Raw genomic sequence first — 19,239 nt, forward strand, 5'->3', positions numbered from 1 at the left:
ACCAACAACAACAAAAACAAAACCTTTGGGTATCTTGATATCTTGAATAATTATTTCAGCATATAAGGTCTGTTCAAAAATAAAGATAACAATCATAACATAAAGCCATTCATGTTCTCATACCTACTGTATGATTTTCACACATGAATAAATTCAAATAAAAAAATTACCTTTTCTTTATGTCTACAGTCTTGCTTGAATTTTCTTTCGTGTATACAGTTGAAATGAATGCATTTTTCATAAGGTGTTTTTAAATTATATTAAAAGTAGTTAATCAGTTTTTATTCTGCGCGCGCTTCGCGCCATATTCACGCGCTTTAGTGACGCGAGGCGCTCGTGTCTCTCATTTCTGGGCCGAAGACTGAAAAACAGCGGCGACATTTTGTCGAATATCACAGAAAAAAACAACAACAAATATTAAAACAGCGGATATCCTATCTCGTTTGCGCGTTCGTTCTCTTTTTAGATACTCGAACACAACTTTATAAACTCACTTCAGAGATGTTTCTGTAATACGTGTAAATGTCAAAATGTGCAGTGTTTTAACACAAATAAACATGGGGGAAAGCAACATTTTACAAGAACCAGAAAGCGCACTGAGTATAAATGAAGTTGAAGATGACGAGGGAAACACTGAGGTAAATAATGATTATTTTTAATAATATCCCAGTAATCAAGTAAGTTACTTAATTACGTTAGTAACACAGGCATGTGGTCATTGTGTTTAATTTTAGGTTTTTCTAAGTGTATTTGTTCAACAAGCTAAAATTGGGCTGAGTTACTATGACAGCAGCGACCATACGCTGCATTTCATGCTGGACACGATGGACAACAGCGACCTCCACCTGCTGGATAGAGGTACTGCACCCACTCTCCGTCTGCAGGGGGGCACAGATATAGCGGTCTCTTCTTCAGTTTATCGCTCTCTTTCGTGTCTCTCCCGTTGGCTATATGTTCATACATTTTCTTGTTTGCGTCTGTTGCTTGTATCTCTATCAGAATACACTCATTGGAGATGCAATGGGTGGAAGAATGTTTATATTATTTATGTGAATATTTGCTCGGTTGCGATTGTGTGGTTTCCCTAGTGAAAAATAAATACAGCAAAATGTTTTTAAGATGAATTTATTTTATGCTAAGTATACTACAAATATATTTACATATTTATGTACTTAAAACCATGTAATAGTACTTTTTGTAGACTAAATTGGTAAACTTAAAGACTGCTAAAATTGGAACTAAATTTGTAATAATGCACTTTAGTTATCTGGAAATAGTCTAACTAAAGATATACTTAAGTTGTTGGTTGTGCTAAAATTGAACTATTCCAATACACTTTAAATGTCTTGCCTTTAAAGATGTTGCATTGATATTATACACAGTTTATACTTAATATTAAACACATTTTAAGCTTAAAATCAAGAAATGTGAATTTTTACAATAATAAAGTACTCCAAATAAAGTTTAATCATAATATTTGTATCAGTAAGTCTCAAGTAATATGTCAGGAAATATGTTAATGTATTTGTGGTATACTTAGTATGAAATAAATGTATTTTAAATTCATTTTGGAAGGTTTTTTTTTTTTTTTTGTTCACTAGGGTTGTTTTTTGCCATCATGAATTTTCTGTTTCAGTCATTCAAGAGCTGAGTCCAAAAGTCATAATAACAAGTGCCAAACAAGAGTCTAGCATAGCCCAGTTTATCGACAGGATTGGTAAACTCTTCATTTTTCTCTAAATCATAATTTTAGATGATCAGCACATCTCACCCAGTGTAATGCAATCAAACTTTTTCTTTAATTTCAGAGTCAAACCGTGATTATAAGCCTGAAATAGTCGTGTTTCCAAATGTAAACTTTGGTAAGTGTTCACAAATAGCTTTATTTTGCTCTTTATCACAATTACATGGAAATGTGTTATTCCGTGTAACACAAAAGACGTTTAGCAGGATGTTCATGCTGCTCTTTTCCTGGATTGGGAACTACAAAAATGACACAAACATGCTTTTATAAGCATCACGTTTAGATCTGGCCAGTCTTTCCCTAAAAGCTGTTACTGTGTATAAAAAATGTATCATGACAAAAAAAATAGAGGTATTGTCAAATACAGCATATGTGTGCTTGAAATTTTGCAGCGTTTTACCAGCTTAGTGAAAAATCGGTCACAGTAATTGATCCTCTCCCATCTTCTGCAGGTCTGGAGATCAGCAAACAGCGACTTCTCTCAGCACATCTCCAGTTTCTCCCTCCCACCACCACAGAGAGCGAGAAAATCCTGTATCTCTCCTCCTGCATCCCATTAGACTCAGTGCTGATGGTGAGACATCGGAGATGTTTAATGCTGGACAAATGAACAGGCATATCATGATGATCTTCTTTGTCGTAGGTGAGGTCAATAGGAGGACTGTTGAAGTGTCTGGAGAGGAGGAGAATCGGCTTCGACATGGAGGACAGCATAGGTGTCCCCATATTTCAGTTTCTGACGTACACGCTGTAAGACATTGATATATCAACCACTCATTTAAAATATTGTTGTTGATATTTTTCCAGTGAGTACAATACAATACAGTATTCATTTATTTATTTATATATATATATATATATATATATATATATATATATATATATATATATATATATATATATATATATATATATATATATATATATATATATATATAATTATATATTAGGGCTATCAAAAGATTAATCGCGATTAATCGCATCCAAAATAAAAGTTTGTGTTTACATAATATATGTGTGTGTACTCTGTTAATTATTATATATATATAAATTCACACACAAGCATGTCTATATTTAAGAAAAAAATATTATTTTTATATATAAAAATTTATATTTATATATATTATAGATTATATAAATGTATATACAGTAGTACATGCAAATATTTCTTAAATATATTCATGAATGTGTGTGTATTTATATATAAATAATAATTAACAGAGTACACACACATATATTATGTAAACACAAACTTTTATTTTGGATGCGATTAATCGCGATTCATCTTTTGACAGCCCTAATATATATATATATATATATATATATATATATATATATATATATATATATATATATATATATATATATATATATATATATATATATATATATATATATATATATATATATGTATATATATGTATATATATATATATATATATATGTATTTATAAAGCACATTTAAAAACATTTGACCTAAATGTTGTGCAGAAAGAAAAAAATAATAACTAATGGAGATACAAAACATTCAATAAAGTAAGTAAACAACAAATACTATAAGCCTATATAATACAGGGCTCCAGACTCCAGCCCTGTATTATATAGGCTCATAGTATTTGTTGTTTACTTACTTTATTGAATGTTTTGTATCTCCTTTAGTTATTATTTTTTCTTTCTGCACAACATTTAGGTCAAATGTTTTTGAATGTGCTTTATTTGAGAGCAGTGGTACCAGCGCCACTAAGTTCTACAGATGGGGGCGCCAGCACCTGATTTGGAGGGGGGAATAAATGCTGGAGGAAAGCTATTATATAGATTATTATAGGTCTATTATTGCTCTGAGCTGATAAACGGTCCTCACAGCGCAAACAAGTAGCGCAGTGTCATTCCACTTTCGTTTCGTTTGCCGTTTGCTATGGTGTTTCTCACATGTAACAGAAATGGGCAACATTTTGGTCACACCAGTGTGACCTCTAACCTGATTTAGTCGCACCAGCAGGAAAAAAGGCAAAATACGTCCATCGGGTCGCAGTCTGAAGCCCTGTAATACTATAATAATATATGATACTATAAATACTATATATTAGTGCTGGGAATCTATAAAAAACAACAACAACTAATTAATCAAAAAAAAAATTCTGTAAATAATCGCGATTAATCGCAAGTTTTTAATATTTTACGTTTTTAATATTTTGATATTGTAATAATTTCAGTTACTCTCCAAATTAATGTACAAACAATTTAAAGACAGCATATTTTAAATATGTGTTGTAATGGCATCTTTTTATGAATGAAGGCCAGTATCACTGATACTAAAGTCTCAATGAAACATGAATGACGTTACATTACAGTATAACTGAAAGCTCCCAATTTCAAAATTTATTAGGCTTAAAAAAAAACCGTTTAATTTAAGTGAACTTAAAACAATCTTTACATAAACCCATTATAATAAATGTTATAATTACCTGTGGCCTTCCGTTACACATATTCAGAAATGTAATAGTTAACAAACACCTTTCTTAACTGCATAAATAATACATTAAATATAGATTAATCATCATTAAAGCTACAATTTTCTCTGTTCCCGTTGTTCTTTGATGAACATTAATGACAGGCATCATCAGTGCTCCTGTCACTTTAAGATCAGCCGCTGACGAACATGACGCGGATCTCATGCGATGTCCCGCGCATCTCATTTCCTCACAACTCTTTAAGTTCATTTAAGACGTTATTTAACTAATTTAAGACTCCTAATATGAGAATACTCAAAATTCTCTGTGTTGTTGTTATTGTTTGTTCAAGAGCAAAAGAGAACTCGATGTGAGCAGGAGACTGACGCGATTTTGTCTTTGCGTCGAGAGTCTGTGTGTGTGTGTGTGTGTGTGTCAGAGTGTCCCTCAATTAGCTGACATGAGACGCAGCCACACAGACAGGACATTGACATACAGCGCGTTCTCTTGTGTCTTGACGCGCTTGGAAGCATTTACATGAATAGGAGCGTGATCATGTAACGCTAGGCAAAAATGGATATAGAAACGGATTATTTGCATTAAATATTTTGAATGCGTTAAGCTGAAAAAATGAATCGCCTGCGTTAACGCGTTAATTTGCCCAGCCCTACTATATATACAGTTTATATACAATCCTGGGTAGTAACTGATTATATGTAATCTGGATTATGTAATCAGATTTAAAAAATGTTATACTTCTAATTTTAAAATAAGTTTTAAAATAATTTTTTAAATACTCGTAATCAGAATACAGCGTCACTTTTATGACATTTTAAATCCCTCAGTTCTCATCATGTAATGTGTAGTGATTCGCATGACGAAGAGGAATCACAGGAAATCACAGGTTTTAAAAACAGAAACTCAGGAGATAACTTCAGAATACACTTCACACTCCTAGACACTACACATAGATGAGGTCGGACAAGGAACTGTTTTTGACCAACGTTTTCCACTTCTGATGTAATTTCTAGCGAGAAATTACTACTGTAGTAATTGAATATTCACTTAATTATTGCTGTCATTAAACTGTTACACTGCCTCAGAAGTCTGTCCGTTTCGTGAGGTAGTACAAATGAACCAAAAACACCATAGAAACACAAGACAAATCATACATGTAACAGCCATCTCCTAAAAGCCAAGCCAATGTTGATTCTTGTTTTATTACGAGCTCTGTTGCGCTCAGAGTAAGCCAAAAACATGTTTTGGAAATAGGACTGATGTATTGACACATTATTTATATATATATTTTTTACATTTTGAACAAAAAAGCTACATAGTGTATTTCGTTTTTACATTTTATAGTTAGTATTTTATTTGGATTGTTTTTATTTTCAAATTATTTATTGTAATTTAACTTTTTTGTTTTATTATTTAATTATGAGCTTTTCATAAATGTATGAACCCCCTGCAGTTCCTAACACTAGTTAGGGAAACCCCCAAGTAATGTAATATTTAATGCACTTTATGATGTTGTTGATAAAAACTGGAATAATTTTTATTTCTCTTAGTATTTTGTAATCAATATAATACAAGATTATCCTATTCAAATCAATGTTATAAACAAGTTAGGTCAAAAGCACTCAAAAAGTCAATATAAAAGTCACCAAAATTGTGTAACAGATTATGTTGTTTTGTTAATTTTGTTCATTCATTATTTCGCAGGAATGATGTTGTGTACATCGACAGAGACACATACAGGTTGGTCATATGAACAGGTCCCTTCCTTTATTTGTTCTGTTTGTTCAACGTTTTGGAGCTGTAAAAACCTGTTTGCACTTTTTTTCTCAGTGCACTACAGATCTTTAAATCTGAGCTACATCCTTCCGTCTTTAAACTCCAGTCAGGAGAGAAAGAGGGATTGAGTCTTTATGGTAAAACATATTCTTTTGTCCACCATCTACAGTTAATTAAATCCTGTTGTGTTTTAGTGCAGGGGTTTTCAAACTGGGGTGCACAGGGGAGTGATATAGCAGGTCCGTGGAAAAGTTTAACGGAAAACAGTGTAAAAATGTAAGAACAAATAAGTACTTAAAAAAGATTAAACAAAATAAACATCAATTTATTTAAATAAATAATTAAACATTTATTAAAATGAATAAATAAATAAATCATAAAAATACATTTTAAAAGTACAGTACTTTACACACATTTAAATTGGGTCTTTATACATGAAGATATATATATATAGCTGCCATCCTAAATTTTATAATGGGGGGTCCCTTGCACGAGGATGATCATATTTAGGGGCCCATGGCCTTTGAAACATTGAAATTCCCTGTGTGGTAGAAATTCCACAATTAATTCTTAATAACTTAAGTTATTACTTGGCGTCTTAAGTTAAACTAGGCTTCTCCGTTTCCACACCTATGAAATTGTCTCACCCCTTATGATCACTATCACTTGGGAATAAGGTCTTTAGGGCCAGAATTACTAAACAGGGCAAAATTAGTGCGAGAGCAGGTGGGAGAGGAAAGTTCAGCGCGTGATCTACTGACGGTGTGCAAATGAATGAAAACAGACGCAACTGGAGTATTTCCAAAATGACCAACGCAATCTACCAAGAGCAGCGCAAATTAGCGTCTGGTTTAAGACATGCTGTTTTGGGGCGGTAAGTAATGGTGCAAATACCAGTAAATTGACAAGCGCAGACCTTGCATGATTCATTTAAATACTCTCCTCCCATAAATTTTGCATCTGAAAGGGAAACTCAAATGCATAGGTCAGCCGCAAATATAATTGTCCATGCCTTTTCAGTGATAATTGTCTAATGTGTCTTTCGTAAATACTGACAGTAGTTTTTTAACGCCAATAGAGGGTTTGCGTTGGCACAAGCTGTTAGTAAATCTGGCCCTTAGTGTTCCACTGACCTGCTGCTCAGCATTAACTAAACAGACTCCAAACAATGTCTACGAAATAATTTAATCACAGTCGGGGGGCTCTCAGACCAATCTCAGAGCGATCACACCAGCAAAAAGATTACCGCAGTTAATATAGAATAGGTACATGGGCAAAGGTAACACGATTCAATTACATATTTTTTCTCTAATATGGTTGGTTCTTCATATATGTGATTAGGCGAAACCCTCTTCTGTTACTAGGCAAAAGAAAATCTGTATTACTTCGGTGATGAGGTTAAATATACATTCAGACAACTGTCTAATACTTATTTGCTCTTTCGTTTTTATGCTACACACTAACTTTGGCCCAAGTGCTGGGACGTTTCGTTCTCAGCATATGAAGAAAAAGAATATTAGTTGAAATTAATTAAAAATTTCCTTCACACTTGTTTAAGTCGGCACTTAAAAAAGTCGAAAATGGTTGTTGCATTAGTTCAGGGACTTTCAAGTTAAAGACAGTGGGCCTCGCTTTTGACACAACGTGCACAATGGTGCCACTCCACCCCCAATTTTTCAGATAGCGATCAGAATGTGTCAAGAGCGCCGCTCACACATGGTTTGTTTGTTCTTCAATAATAATGAACTCTCGTCTGATGTGCCTAATGTACGTCATTGTATCATGTCACTATGTACTATATTTACTGTACCAACTGAGTGATGTAGTTTGCGTATCGTGCGTGTTAGTGTTTTGAGCCGCCTCCGAAACAAAATAGGAGAGCGATTGTGCTTTGAAGCCAAATGCACTATTCTCTCTGCCATCTCTGATGAAATCGTCCGGGTTTTCTCTGCATTGGGGCTTTTTTGGACTGGTTGTTTGAAGGCATTCGCTTATTAGATCCTTGGACTGAAAACTTTCCAGGAGTTTAAGGTTTAAAATTATCTCATCGAAAACAGAGGAGCGGAAACAATATCTCTGGTCCAAAAACATGCTTCTTTTCAAGTATTGTTTCCGCTATAATGTATGGATTTAAATTATTAATTAATTGATAATTTTTTTTACCACCCTGCGTGCCTCCCCTGACATGCTCTGGCTCAAGTTATAATTTGCAGTTTATTTGAAGGAATAGTTCTGTCATAATTTACTCACTCTCATGTAATTTACAAAACTTTCGTGCAACGCTATAAGAGAAAGTTAATGCACATTCTGAAGAATATCATACAATAAAAGTGAATGGGAGTAAATGATGACATAATTTTCATTTTAGGGTGAGCTATTCTTTTAACCCTTAAACAGGCAAAAGTGGAAAATGATCATCAAAAAATAATTTCATGTCACTTTTTATAACATCTGGACTTTTTTTAAAATATATTTGATATAGTTTGGATTTTATGAGTTGTATCTCCCAGGAGATACATTCTTTTCAAAATGCGGTAAATAACAGCATGAGTAACGTATGATATTGACAACAGTACTGGATGAAAAAGTATTTCTCGTGCCTCCTACAAGAGACAAAAGACTATGTATCGTGTGGTTCACGTTGCCTGTTTAAGGGTTAAGAATAGTTTTGAGTTCTTTATATTTGTGGGAAAACTATGGCCACATTGTGTTTTCTGCAGGTGTTCTGAATCGCTGTCAGAGCAAGTTTGGATCTATACTTTTACGGTAATGTCCCATAGTTTTATAACAGAGACTTTATCACATTTAAAAAGGTGTTTAAGCCCTAATTGGATGAAGTATAGACTTCCTTTTCCCCCTCTGTTTGTTTCAGGCAGTGGTTCCACAGACCTACTCGAGATCTGAACATCCTGAAGAGACGCCAGGAAGTGATCCATTTCTTCACATCCCCTCGTAACCTTGCTGATCTTGGCACGTTACAGAGTTGCCTGCGGAATATTAAAAACATCTCGGTACTGGTTTTACAATTTTGTCTAAAGCTCAACATTACAACAAAAGCTCAAATGAACTGACTCTTAGCTTGTCTTTCATATAGACATTGCTGCATAAAATGTCTCGCTCTACTCCCAAAGTCGCAGTCTGGCAAAGTCTATATATGGTATGGTCACAACACTCAACTTAATGTATTCTTCCTAAAGAGGCTTGGCTATCCTGGTTTGACCCCCCCCCCCCCCCCATGTTTTGCTTTTATAAGACAGTGTACAGTGCATTGTGCATTAGGGACACCATTCGCTCCATACCCCAAAGCATCAAGCTTTTCAGCGAAATCAGTGAAAACTTCACAGATGATCTTTTCTACATCGGCACATACATCAGTAAAGTGGTGAGACTAAATAATGGAACATGCGTTGCAATGCATGTTTATGTTAATTTATTACTGATTTAATGTAATTTCTTTGACTTTCTCATTCTCCATTGCAGGTGGACTTTGAAGAAAGTGCAGCCAAGAACCGATTCACTGTTAGGCCGAATGTAGACCCTGTTATCGACGAGAGTGAGTGGTTTTCCTTGGATTTCTTCAGTTTTGATGGTATTGTAACTACCCAGCAGGCACCGGACGTCAATATGACGTTGGACCCCAACGTCGGACAGACGTTGCATTTTGGTTGAAAATGAAAATCGGGTTGACGTCAGAACACAACATCAAATTGACGTTGGGTCAACCCAGTTTTCATTTTCAACCAAATTGCAACGTCCGTCCAACGTTGGATGTTGACGTCAATCTGACGTTGGGTTCTGACGTCAACCCGATTTTCATTTTCAACCAAATTGCAACGTCCGTCCAACGTTGGATGTTGACATCAATCTGACGTTGGGTTCTGACGTCAACCCGATTTAAATTTTCAACCAAAATGCAGCTAATGTTGAATTTTGGTCACCTGACATCGCAACCAAAATGTAACCAAATATCAACGTCTTATGACGTTGTGTGCCTGCTGGATAAAGGTGCACAACATATCGGTGGCTGATTTATTTTTCACAGTTGACTGAGAAAATTAAGCCATTTATTTTTCAACGTGAACGTAAGCTATTTCCTGTGGATGTGCAAGACTACCGATTTGATTCTGATTTTGTTGAAGTATGTTTGTTTGCACCGTTGTTGTTTTTTGCAATGTAGATTTAAGATCAAGTCAGTCTTATTTGTCAGAACTCAGGACATCTGTATGATGTTTTTAACTGATCCCTGATCATTCTTTGATTATTTCTAATTATCAGTGAATAATGGTCTGCGGGTCTAAGGGCAAGTTCACACTGCAGGACTGTAAGACTACTTGAATTGCTGTGGTACTCATATACTGCACATTTTCTTGTCATCTGTTGATGTCTTGTCATAGCAGCGTGCACACTACACAACACAACGCTGAAGAGGTGCACAAACTACAAGACACTTGGTCAAGAGACAGTCCCAACCAAAACACTTTCTCACATAAATTCACACTACAAGATTGCATGGCAATAATATCAAACAGGTTTGAAAGTATCGCAGCATCTGTGACTCAGATCACGTCGCTGACCTGGTCATACTTAACGAGCATCAGTGACCACAGCGAGCACTGATTTGACCGCAAAAGTCATGTAGTATGAGCTTGCCTTAAAATGATCAGTTTTTGGAAAAGGCCTCTCACGCACATGTTGATTATCAGCAGGGCCGTGCACAGGGGAGTGGCCCGGTGGCTAGAGCCACTGCCCCTCTGCCCTCATCAGCTGAGGTGCCCCTCTCGCAGTCTATGGTCGCTACCCATCCCCGCTAAAAGTGTTGTGTTTTCCCTCTGCTAAAGATCCACTGATTCCGCGAATCCGCTCCCGTGGTTTCCCGCTTGCTCCCCAGCGTCACTCAGAGTCTGCGCGCGGAAATCTGGAAAGCGGAGACGATAGTTCCAGAATTATTCTGATCGTCTCATTAATGAGACTCATGCATTACAATCGGCGGAATTAGTAATTTGGTAGTTTGTTTTTGTATTTCTGTCAGTATTGTTTTGCTCCTGATCTTCTAATAGTGCTAACAACTTGTACAAAATACACGTTCTTGGAAGAAAATTATAATTCTTGTCTAATCAAGTTTGATCTAATATAAATAACATCAACTTTGCTGTTGATGGCACACTTTGTAGAATATATATAGGCCTAATTTCATATAATAACCCATAAACTGTTGCAGAATGTATACATTACTTTTTGATATAATTCGTATTACTATTTAGGCTATACATCTTCCGTGTCATAATGTAAAATACTAAAAATATTCTACTTAATTTTATTTTGACAATTTAGTAGAATAATTGAAAATCTGATAAAAGAAAAATCTGAATCCCATTAAAAGATAATCATCTGAAAGGTATTTTTTTATGACTAATGTACAAGCATATCAATATTTACTTATTTAATTGCCCATATTTTAATTGAAGATATGTCATAATAAAAAAATTTAAAAACATAATAGATTTTGTCATAATAGAAATCACTCAATTAACCTATAGGTTTTAATGAAAGTGAAGATGCCTGAAATGTACATCTAACTCATGAAAATATTAAATAATAGCCCCGTTAATTACAATAAGTACACTCTAAAAAAATGCTGGGTTAAAAACAACCCAAATTGGGTTGAAAATGGACTAACCCAGCAAATGGGTTGTTTTAACCCAGTGAATGGGTCGTTTTAACCCAGCGGTTGGGTTAAATGTTTGCTTAAAACAACCCAATTGCTGGGTTAGTCCATTTTCAACCCAACTTGGGTTGTTTTTAACCCAGCATTTTTTAGAGTGTATTAAATTAAAAAAACAATAACACCAGTAACAACATGCCACTTGGGGCCTTCTGTGCCAAATATGGCTGGGTCATCTTACCCCAAGAGTCTAATTTTATCTTTTTTTCTTCAAAAATAAAAGCTATAACATTTACTCCACAAAGCCAAAAACATTGTGTCCACAAATCCTTCATTAACAAACAGACACAAAAACTTTGATATTCGACATAATACAATGTCATATATCACTATTTTCGATAGACACAGACTTAGATCAAAACTGTTTTGACTGACTAGTAAGAGTAAGATGGATAATTTGTATGGACAAGCACCCAATCCTCGCCCCAATACCACCTCACCCCAGTGCCTCTTTTTTTGGTTTGGGCCACTGCCCCTCAAAATGTCTGTGCACTTTGTAAACTTTGTAAAGTTTGCTTCACTTTTATTGTCTTTACAGAGAAAAGAAGGATCATGGGTCTGCCAGATTTCCTGACAGACGTGGCTCGTACAGAGCTGGAAAACCTGGACCCTCGTTTCTCCACCTGCAGTGTAATCTACTTGCCTCTGGTCAGGACGTGATTAACGCTCCCCTTCGTTCATTAAAATGTGATGTGTAACCTAATTGTTGACACTGAGCTGTTAACATAAAGGTTGCAGGTTAAAATCCATGTTAGAACGAGCCAATAAATGCAGAGTCAGTAAGGTTGGCATTGTGCCCCTGAGCAGGCCACTTGACCCCAGCTTGCTCCAGGGTGGCTGTTCCTGTAATTAGTGTACTGTAGTGTAGCTAAATGACAAGCAGCTGTAATGACTGTGCAGTAACGGCTGTGACATCTCATCTGGGTTAGCAAAAGCAGCAAGCAGCGCTGTTTTATTTAATAGTGATATAGCTTGTAGTTGGTCACAGAATTAAAAAAAAATTCTGACATATCTGTGCCACCAAACAGAATTGCAAAAATAATGATTGTTTCTAAACATATTTCTGCTAAACACTAATCCTCTTGTTCCATCGTTCATGCAAACAGGAAGTCCTTTCCCAAACTCATGCCATTGGTTGAGACATTTTACGCCATTCAAACAATTGCACCACACAATCAGCCTATTAAAGGTTTACTTATAGTAGTCTCCGCATATTAAACTTTGACAGGAGAAAATATTTGAACATCAAAAAGATTACACTTTTCAACTTAAGAGATCTTATCATTAAAATAACAAAATGAATAGGTTTTTTAGACATGCTACCGGATAACCGAGTAGCATAAGGTATGCATTTCAAGGCAGATTTTGTAAGAGCACGTATAATAAAATGCTTGTATAAATGTTGATGGATTGTGATTACATTTTTTTAACTGATATGCATGATGACATCCTGGTATTTCATTCTGTGTTGGATGACAGATTGGATTTTTACTGTCAGTGCCAAGATTACCCAGCATGCTGGATAAACAGAGTTTTGAGATCGAGGGTCTTGATTTCATCGTGAGTATGCCAGTGCTTTTCATTACAGTGTTTGTAAGGCAACACAGTATAAATCCCTTAAAACTCATCTTTGATCACCAAAATTACATATTTAAACTTTTTTTTCCTGTGAAAAAAAAAATATTCATGCCTTAAAGGGATAGTTCACCCAAAATTGTCTCATCCTTAAGTCATCCTAGGTGTATATGACATTCTTCTTATAGAGTTATATTAAAAATGTCCTGGCTCTTCCAAGCATCATAATGGCAGTGAATTGTTGTCGTTTTTGAAGTCCATAAAAGTGCATCTATCCATCATATAACTGCTCCACACGGCTCCAGGGGGTTAATAAAGGCCTTCTGAAATGAAGTGATGCGTTTGTGTTAGATAAATTTTTTTTGCGCCAGATAAAAAAAACAAAACGCAGTTGGTGTGCATTGTCGTCAGACCATTTTGAACTGCGAGAGGCACTACACTTTTTCAAGTTGAATACAGAAAGCGATCTGGTGGCTCCAAAACCGCCCTTTAAAATGCATTTTAACCAGGGGTTAAAAACTTGATTTTCACCACAGAAGGTCTTTAAATATCCTGGTTAAACTTAGTTTTTAAATTGGAGTATTATATTTTTTGCAGTACATTTAGCTGGAACTGCTTACAGTACAGATTCTATTTTTGATTCCTATAAATTTCGGTACAGTTTAAGATTAAAGTTTGCAAATCTTATGAACATGAATGTGTATAGATCAGAAGTGCTTCTTTTCAAATGTAATGTGCACACGTGGAGTAAATACATAAGGCCTCTTGTCTTTGACTCATTAAAGTTTGATTTTTGTTTTGAATTATTTCAGTTTCTATCAAAAGACCAACTGCATTACCGCAGCACTCGAACCAAAGAGCTGGACAGCATGCTGGGAGACCTGCATTGTGACATTCTAGGTCCTTTCTTTCTTTCTTTCTTACAGTTAATGACTTAATTGCACAAAACCCTTTAAAAACTGTACGTAATAGTGTTATATTTTTGTAGATATGGAGATGGAGGTAATGAGGACGCTTCAGGCCTCAGTGCTTCAGCGGAGCGACTGTCTGCATAAGGTCATGTCCCTGTGTGCAGAGCTGGACTGTCTCATTGCTCTGGCTCAGGCCTCTCGGGATCACGGCTACTGCTCTCCAACCCTGACTCCAAACCAAAGACTGGCCCTGATTGAGTCACGGTACAAATCATCTCTTCTCATGAGAGCAATGTTACATTTTTGTTTTTTTGGAGTTCTCTATTCTATAAATATCTTCTCTTTCAGACATCCTTTGCTGGAGCTGTGTACACCAGTGTTTGTGTCAAACACCTACATCAGCTCTGAAACTGAAGGCAAAGTGAAAGTTATTACAGGACCAAATTCATCGGGCAAGAGCATCTATCTAAAACAGGCAAACGCAGCAATAAACATTTCAGGCCTCATATTTACATAACACTGTACATTGAACTAATTTCGAAATAAGGTACAACAAGACTTAAAACAAAGTCTTTATATATACAGTAGCAAGATGGTTCACTCATATGAATATGAATGGGAGAAAGTGCAATGCGCAATATGGACGAATAAGTCCCGAATTCTAAATAAAAGTGCCAATCAGCAATTCATTTCTGCATCTACCATTAAAAGCTCCGGTTCCCATAGCAACAGACAGTGTTCTGAGATGTGCGCTTCAGACTGTACATGCGCATTCGCTGGACCAAGTTAAATATACACTATTATATTACGTGGTTTGATTAAAAATTGTTGACAAAAAGTGTCTAAATGGGACTACAGAGGTTGTCGTGACATTAAACAGCTGAACAGGCAAACTAATCTACTCACTAGTCCACTTTCACAGTCGCGTTTTGTTTATAATTTCGCTCTTGCAAACTATTATAACTCGAACTTTCAGGGGGTAAGTGTTGTTTTTTAAAAAGACTGAAAGAGTTGTGGGAAGCTTAGTGATGATGATGTTGAAGTCGAGCGACTGTGGTGAAGTTTATTGCTTACGTTTAGCAACTTGGCGCTTTTCCACTGCATGGTTTCCACTGTGTACAGTACCTAGTCCTTTTTTTAGTACCACCTCGGTTGAGGTTCCAAGCGAGCCGTATGTGACATGTAAAAAGTGCAGATCACTGATTGGTCAGAGAGAATCGCCATTACCAGCGTCATTGGATTTGTGACACGAGACACCAAACCCGCTAGATTTAAATAGTCAGCAACAGCCACCGCAGTATAATTTGTTCGCACAACTTTTTTTAAAGACTTGCTCTAAAAACCCGTCGCATGCAAATTGAAAACAAGAAATGGCTTACGATAGGGCTGCGCAATATATCGAAATTATCGAAATGTACATATCGCAATATGCATATCGCAAGGGCACGCAATATCTGAATGATTTTAATAGGCTACTTCAACATTGTGAAAAGTGTACGTTTTAGGTTGATGCTTATAGCAGAGAATAGACTGGGCACACGACTGTTACTTATATGACTTGCTTGGCGTTAAAAAGAGTTATTAAACACAATAACTTGTGAAAAACAACTTGCAGTCTCGCGCTGTCTGACACACACCGAAACGTGCGTACAAGCCGTTCTTTTTTCGTGTCTTGTTACACACTCGAACTGTCAATGCTTTCTTTTCCCAGAAAGAATGTGAAACAACACACAAATTATATCATTCTGTTTTAAAAATATAATTTAAATTGATTTTACACACTTTAAAGCAATATCGTATCACAAATCGAATATATCGCATTATTACAAGGATATCGCATATCGCATTATTCTTCAATATCGCACAGCCCTAACTTACGATTATGTCAGGGCAGTAGAGGTGGCACAAATATAATGATCAGTCTATAATCCCACCCATTCAAAGCGATACTAAACTGCAGTGGAAAAGCAAACAGATCCAATGTAAAGCGAGCCGAGTCGTACCACACAGTGGAAAAGTGCCTTTTGACTTCTCCCAATTGTATTTAGGCTTTAAAATCAGGCTTCATTTGACCAAAACGTGTAAGAATCATAAGCTTTTGTTGGACACGCACCTTATTTTCTGCAATGATCCAAAAGCCAATGGAAAAATTATTTTGTTGAGGTAACCAGGGTGATGCGAACTTCTGGGTTGGCCTACAAACATACATCATCACTGCAGCGCTCTATAGCTGCACAGAGGCATTGCAATTATCATTGAGTGAACAGAGCTTTTTTTGCATAAAATGAGACTAAATACAGGAATAATCCTGAACGTTGGTATTTCATCATTTGTGTATTCTGGTTGTCTGTAAAGGTGGGTCTGATTGTGTTCATGGCGCTGATTGGCTCAGATGTACCCGCTAAAGAGGCCGAGATTGGGCTGGTGGATGGTATCTTCACCCGCATGCATAGCCGCGAGTCTGTATCAGTGGGTCTGAGCACCTTCATGATAGACTTGAACCAGGTGAGACTCTCTCACTTTGTGCAAACAAATGCCCTGTATAATATTATTGCAACATCCATCTCAGATCATCGATTTTGAGAATGTTACCAAAGGGTCATGTCTCTCATTCATGCAGCTTGAATTTGTACAGCGTTTGCAAGGCAGCCATTCAAAACTGCCACTGGGTCATTGAAATATTTACATAGCACATTGCAATATCGTCCTTCAGATGTTTTCTAATCATTATAATTCCTGTTCAATCTAGATGGCTCATTCTTTGAACCACAGCACTGGGAATTCGCTTGTCCTGGTGGATGAATTTGGCAAAGGAACCAACACAGTAAGAGTGGTAGAGCCAGGAGGAGCAAACAGGACTTACAGAAGAGCAAGGAGGCATTTTAACTGATATTGTGTTTCTGTTTATGATGCAGGTGGATGGATTGTCTCTCCTGACCGCGTGTCTCAATCACTGGTTGCGTCGTGGGCCTCAGTGTCCGCACTTACTTACGTCCACATGCTTCCACAGCCCCATACAGCTTGGCTTGATCGCTGATTCCTCACTGCTGGCTTTACTGGTGCCACAGAAATAGGCTTTTAACAATGCTTTGATAGGAAAAGACAATTTTCATAAAACAATTGTCATTGTTTTTTTGTTTTCATCACTGTGATTTCAAGACCAGTAAACCAATTTAAGCATTGTTGTTTTTTGTTTGACAGACTCTAGAGACAGCTATAGAGGAGGAGGAGCTGGTGTTTTTGTTCCAAGTGAAAAATGGCATCTGCCAGTCGAGTTGTGCGGCTAATATCGCTACTCTGGCCGGCATTCCCACTGAGCTGGTCAAGAGAGCAGTGGAGGTATGACACTGAAATGCTTCTTACAGTCATTTAAATGCATTCTATTCAAGCTATTGCTATTTCCTACTTTTGAATGCGTTTCATTGCCCCTAAACAAATTGTTTTTTTCAAAACTTTTTCTTGGTTATGCGAGTATTAGAGAAAATATTAAGGGAATCATTTTGCAAGCATTATCGGAACATTACTTTTGAATCTCCATATTTAAACGATTTCCTGCTTCTGCGTAATATTAGTAAAAAATCCATGTTTCACAGTTGAATGGAACACAGCGTTAAATAAAATGTGTGCATGCTGATGTATTTATTTGTTTTTTATTTAATCCCTTTTTGACATTATATGATTTAATCTCCTAAATATCATCTATGCAGGTATCAGAGTTATACAGAACGGGAAGATCCATCAAAAAGGTGGACAGGCCATCTGCAGATGAACAGAACAGCAGGTAAACAGTGTTATTCTTAAAGGGTTAGTTCACCCAAAAATGAAAATTCTGTCATTAATTCCTCACCCTCATGTCGTTCCAAATCCTTCGTTCATCTTTGGAACACAAATGAAAATATTTTTGATGAAATCCGAGAGCTCTCTGACCCCACATAGACAGCAATTTAATGAACACTTTCAAGGTCCAGAAAGGTAGTAAAGACATCATTAAAATAGTCCAAAATAGGGTTTGGAACGACATGAGGGTGAGAAATTAATGACAGAATTTTCACTTTTGGGTGAACTAACCCTTTAAATTCTCTCCTCCTACTTAAAATATCTTTTCGGATTCAGGTGTGATAAGGTGGTGGAGAAATTCCTCAACATTGATCTGGATGACCCTGAGATGGATCTAGATTTTTATTTGAAAGACCAGGTGCTCCCAGCTCTTGAAGAGGTGCTGTGACAACATCGAAACATAACTGTGGGACTCACTTTGTGGAGAAATGTGCAGTTAATTATATTTCAAGGTTTAAACGACTTACTTTCCTGAACACACAAGTATAAAGCTGATGTTTGAATTGTGTCATATTTTTGTTCTGTACATGTATGTATATATTTGTTCTTGTGTTCCAAATTGGATAAAAACAAAAAAAACACAAACAAATTTAAACAGCAACCAATGGTATTTGTTAAGATTGCTTTTAATTACTAGATCTAGCTGTTCAGATACTTTATTTGAACTAACCAATTAGTGTTTTCTATCCCATCCGGACGTAGTCTTTTTTTTAAAATGTTGCTTTTTTTCAAATGAAACTTAACCACATTAAAGTGTTGATTAAAAAGAATGCATGAAGCTAAAATATATATATATTTTAAATGGAAAGAGTTAAAGGTATATTTCAAGTATGAAAAATTAATACCTAAATACATAGTAGTATATTTAAAGTGCAAAAATAATATATAAAGTACACTATAAGTATGATGTAATGTTCACTTGAAGAAAACCTACAAGTGTCTTGCAGTATAAAACTACTAAACTAATAGTTTATTGAGAGTACACTTCAAAATGTACTTAAAAAAAAAAAAAGTACTACAAATATTAAGGTAATACTTGTAGTCAGGGCCGCCAAGTAGCCTGTACTTGTCTGTGTTTCTCTCCATCTTGGATCGTGCGGACGGAAAGCCGTCTGTTAAACAGCATCTCTTTCACAGCTCAATACGCTTTTACACGCGACATTACATGATTCGACTAATTTGGATGTTACGTATGGTGACAGCGCA

The 19,239-nt window shown here is 36.0% G+C and overlaps 1 protein-coding gene across 1 annotated transcript; it reads left to right on the forward strand.

The window, feature by feature from the left end:
* Positions 1-557: 557 nt before the first annotated feature.
* Positions 558-18,421, forward strand: msh5 (mutS homolog 5; the record flags this gene model as incomplete). The annotated part of the gene is made up of 23 exons (XM_079823283.1): positions 558-638; positions 735-858; positions 1,637-1,717; positions 1,809-1,862; positions 2,197-2,318; positions 2,388-2,494; positions 5,917-5,952; positions 6,043-6,125; positions 8,709-8,754; positions 8,861-8,999; positions 9,242-9,370; positions 9,469-9,541; positions 12,249-12,358; positions 13,190-13,270; positions 14,098-14,185; positions 14,274-14,460; positions 14,545-14,671; positions 16,552-16,701; positions 16,946-17,020; positions 17,112-17,255; positions 17,398-17,535; positions 17,904-17,977; positions 18,310-18,421. 23 exons carry the CDS (start codon positions 558-560, stop codon positions 18,419-18,421), a joined length of 2,361 nt encoding a protein of 786 aa, XP_079679409.1.
* Positions 18,422-19,239: the final 818 nt, after the last annotated feature.

The sequence above is a fragment of the Gobio gobio genome (genome assembly GCF_949357685.1).
Source record: "Gobio gobio genome assembly, chromosome: 8".
NCBI classification, from domain to species: domain Eukaryota; kingdom Metazoa; phylum Chordata; class Actinopteri; order Cypriniformes; family Gobionidae; genus Gobio; species Gobio gobio.